General features: G+C 34.4%; 1 protein-coding gene across 1 annotated transcript in view; it reads right to left on the reverse strand.

Moving 5' to 3' along the window:
- Positions 1 to 849: 849 nt before the first annotated feature.
- Positions 850 to 4,203, reverse strand: part of LOC108381308 (uncharacterized) — a 4,779-nt gene continuing 1,425 nt past the window's right edge. The window contains exons 2-4 of the mRNA XM_017637727.1: positions 2,809 to 2,973; positions 2,380 to 2,752; positions 850 to 2,323 (exon numbers count right to left, since the gene is read on the reverse strand). Coding sequence (XP_017493216.1) covers positions 1,023 to 2,323; positions 2,380 to 2,752; positions 2,809 to 2,973 — 1,839 coding nt within the window. The 3' untranslated portion in view covers positions 850 to 1,022. The remainder of the gene's footprint in view (positions 2,324 to 2,379; positions 2,753 to 2,808; positions 2,974 to 4,203) is intronic.

A 4,203-nucleotide genomic window follows, 5' to 3' on the forward strand; every position in this document is an offset into this window, starting at 1 on the left:
TTTTGCATACCGTCCAGTGTCCGCGGACGCGGTTCTAGTTATTTCTGGCGTCATGGCAATTGAGCTACTTGCGTATAAGCGAAAAAAGATTTACAATCTCAGTGCCGAGATAGGCCAAGCTGCTGCCGCGGGAAGGGCACGCGAGCAACTGATCCAGCAATGGCAACAAAACTGAAACGCGAGCACAAAAGGTCGGAGGACGCACACCCTGATAGCTCACCTTCAAACATGGTTGAAAAGACCGCACGGGGAGGTCGATTTCTAACTGACGCAATTCCTCACCGGTCATGGTAACTTCCGAGAATATCTTTATAGAATGGGCAGGGTAGACTCACCGTTCTGTCACTACTCTGGAAACGTCGAAGATAACGTACACCATACATTCTTCACTTGCGAGCACTTCTTGTCTTCGCGGAGAATGTTGGAAGAAAGATACGGAGACAAACGAGAAAGATACGGATGCAAACGAGAGGACGGATGTCTACTGAGGACTCCCGAATGAAACGCCCCTACAAAAGAGCAGCCTTGAGGCTCAAGTAGCGCGCTCCTGCATCTGAAGACATGCAGAACTTCGGTGCCAGATGCAGGACCCTTGCGCAGGCGGACTCTCCTATGAACACAAAAAAATTATAATAATATAATAATAATAATACCTCTTAATACTTGTATCAAGGTAGTAAATAACCGAAATAAATCTAAATTGAATTCAGATGTCTGGGTTGCGTGAAAATTGCTTCATCAATCGGGTTGAGCGTATGCAAAGTGTATAAATCATGCTGAAGAATATTTTGAAAGCCAATAAGACCATTTTTACATATAAAACTTTTTTTTTTTTGGTAGGTATTTTAGGGACTTTATTGTTTCTCGTAGTTAATTTATTTCTCAGCTTCAAAACTAACCTTGGTACTTTATTCCAGTTATTCTTCTTGTTGCTTATATTTTCTCTAGCAAACCTTTATTCTAATTTCAAATACACTAAAATTACCAAATTCATTTTATTGCCTTATATAATATTATGTTTTTCAAAAACTTAATTCTTCTATACAATACCACATAGAAGCGTTTGAACTCTCCGTAAGTTGCTCCTTTTGGACAAGGTTATACAGTAGTGATAACAGCTCTTCCAGCTTTTTTATTTGATTGCTATACGCCAAAATTAATATTGTCCATTTCGAAAGTGTCTTTATTACTTGAACATCTTTCGATAGCACCAAATGTTGAAAATACGCATGTAATAGCCCGTCAAGCCAACGAATAATTTGCATTTCAAATTTTAAATAGCTCGTTTCAGTACAAAATGGTTCCATAGGCGATGGTTCGGTTAATAGTTCATAAAAATAATCAAGGAGAAATAATAGCCCAAAAGAGCCAAAATCACTTCGAAATTGCTCGGTTAGTTCTGTTTTTCGAAATGTTCTAGTGCCACAGGAAGTCAGCATGTTTCTTGCAAAGTATTTGTGTTTTAAAATTTTCGGATCACTTTTGATCACCATGGAAAAAAAAACTTTAGCAAGTATTGATTCAGGCGCACTCGAAAACCGACTCAACAAGATCATATTTTCAGAACTGCACTCTAATTTTGACAACAAAACCAGTAATTTCTCTGACATCTCTTGTCCAGTAGCTCCGCAGTTTTCGTATTGGCGAGCGAAGAATTCAAAAAGTGTTCTATTTATTAGCTGTGTATCTAAAGGTGTTTCGACTACAGCGATGATATCATCTAAAAATGACTTTTCATGATCAACTTTTACAAAAGTTTGATTTTCTTCGCCTAGGCAAGAATAGTCTCCTAATTTTTCCAATATTTTCAAATGATCTTTTAAATCTTTACCCGTGGAATCGCATTTGAAATTAACAGCCTTTTTTCGGAAGATACATGAACTTTCTTTAAATGAACAAAATGATTGATGATAATCCTCCTCATTTATATGATCACCTTCCATTCTTGTGTTATTTTCACCACTATACGTTCCTAGTAGATCTATTAAAAGTTCTTGAGACATCCGGTATGTAACCACAGATAAATTTTGTCCCATAGCTATTATAATATTTTCATCGATGCTCCAAATTCGAGAACAGTCAAAAAATACTTTGAAGAATTGTTGAGCTTTAGCAACTTTAAATTGTGTGTTGTAGAGAATTAATGAAGCACCTTCTTGATTACTGTTAGCTCCATAAATAGCTACACAATTTTTCGCTATTCCTAAAATTGATAAAGGAGTATCCACTTTAAGTGTGGAAAGGATTGATACAAAGTTTCCAGGTGACTTTTCCGATTCCACATTTTCATCAAGGTTTAGCAAAAACATCCTTTGGTCTGACCCTGGAAAGTTTTTGTCAATTCAAATATATATTCAAAGTTTGCTTCAAAATACTTACATATAGTTAACAGCATAAAATTATTATCCCCTTCAACAATGGCATATCCAGATAAATCAACAGTCATGTCCTTACGTGTAATTTTTAAAATATTTTGTTGGCCTCCAACCTTTAATGGTAACACCACAAGATGCATTTTTTTATTGTCTTCCGCTTGTACAAAGTATGTTAAGACTTGTGTGTCATTAAATAGACCTTTTACATTGACATCTTTAACACTACTGTAGTTTAAATGAGTGGCGTCTAAAACAGTAGATACAGAAGAATCTTTCCGTGGAGTAAGTGCCTCAGATAATTTATCCCAATCGCCATCAGCATATAGGATTATAGCACCAGTTTCTGTAGGTACAATGGCAACTGCTGATTTCTGTAGCTATAGTTAAACTATTTTTAGTTTACTGATTTATATAAGGTTAACAGTTTACTAACCTTTATTTTTTTAACACTGTTTATATCAGCAGTAAATCCATTCCAACAACGAATAAAACGATTTCCAAAGATGCCTATATATTGGTTACTATTATTGTCATATATAACTTTATTTGACAATTTTTCTTGAGTAGACCAACTACAAACTTGCTGCTGTGATGAAATCTGCAAGAGAAATTTATTACATTTCATAATCTTTTGTCATTCATATCATGCTCCTCCATGTTGAAATAATAATGTGTTGTCACTTAGGAGGTGGTTGTTGTAATTTTGGCAACTGTGGCAAACCAGCGTTACAGTAATTCCTACTACATTTATTCCAATTTTATTTCTGGGCAAAATGAAACAAAAAATGGAGCAGAGAGCAATGGAAAAAGTAAGCGTTCAAAATGAAACAAAAAATGGAGCAGAGAGCAATGGAAAAAGTAAGCGTTTGTATCACTGTTTCCTTGTTCCTCTTTTGCTTTGACTTTTCGTTTCAAATTTATTGGAAAATCTAAGCCATAATTTGCAATAATTGGGTTTTTTTGTAAGTAAATTTTTGGTAAAATATGGTGGACTTGGGCGAGCCTAAGATATTGACCAAAAATTGTCATCTTTCACAGATTGTTCTTGGAGCATTATGAACCATATTTTTGCTATTACCAATCAAAATTCTGAAAAACGGATTTTCGGAACACGTAATATACATGTGCATATTGATGAAATCTAATTGGCTATATATGTATATCTGCATATAGGTTGAGCTATTAATCCCAAAAAAACAGCGATTTATTCAAGAGAATTTCATGTAAGTTTCGCAAACTTAAAGCATTTATTTTTGGAAAAACTAATACATATTACCCACAAAAGGTTTTCAGAAGTGGCCTTTTAAGTTTTAGATCGACAAGATATTTCCGAACGAAGGTGGAAAGAAGTCATGGTGACAGTTGATAAAAAAAAAAANAATATTTCACTTTGAAATGTAGATGCTAAAGATTATTAATAAAATAAAGTGTGAGCACCGGTATGTCAGGTCTTGAAATTATACGCATGTTTTAGAGAACTTTATGTACTTTTGCATAATTTCGCGAAAAGAATTTTTCTAACAATAGAGAATCTCCTCAAATATTGGGAGAAGAGAATATTTGCACTTATGTAATTTTAAATAAAAACCTTTGTTTTCTGAGGGTGGAAAGCAGGAAACAAAAATTAACCAAAATTCAATCACTGTTAATGACTGGGCCCACATTTTTTGTTAGATTCTGACGTTATAGTGATCCAATTCTCCCCATATTTTATATTGGAAGTTTTCTAGTAAAAGAGAGAGTACAAACTAAAATATATCGGAATAGGATGAAATTTAATGTTTCCGTCCATTTTTACCAAATTTCTATTCCTATTCCTAAGTAAAAT

This window comes from Rhagoletis zephyria, unplaced genomic scaffold, assembly GCF_001687245.7.
Source record: "Rhagoletis zephyria isolate East Lansing unplaced genomic scaffold, Rhagoletis_zephyria_1.1 Rzeph_scaffold_22100, whole genome shotgun sequence".
NCBI lineage: Eukaryota > Metazoa > Arthropoda > Insecta > Diptera > Tephritidae > Rhagoletis > Rhagoletis zephyria.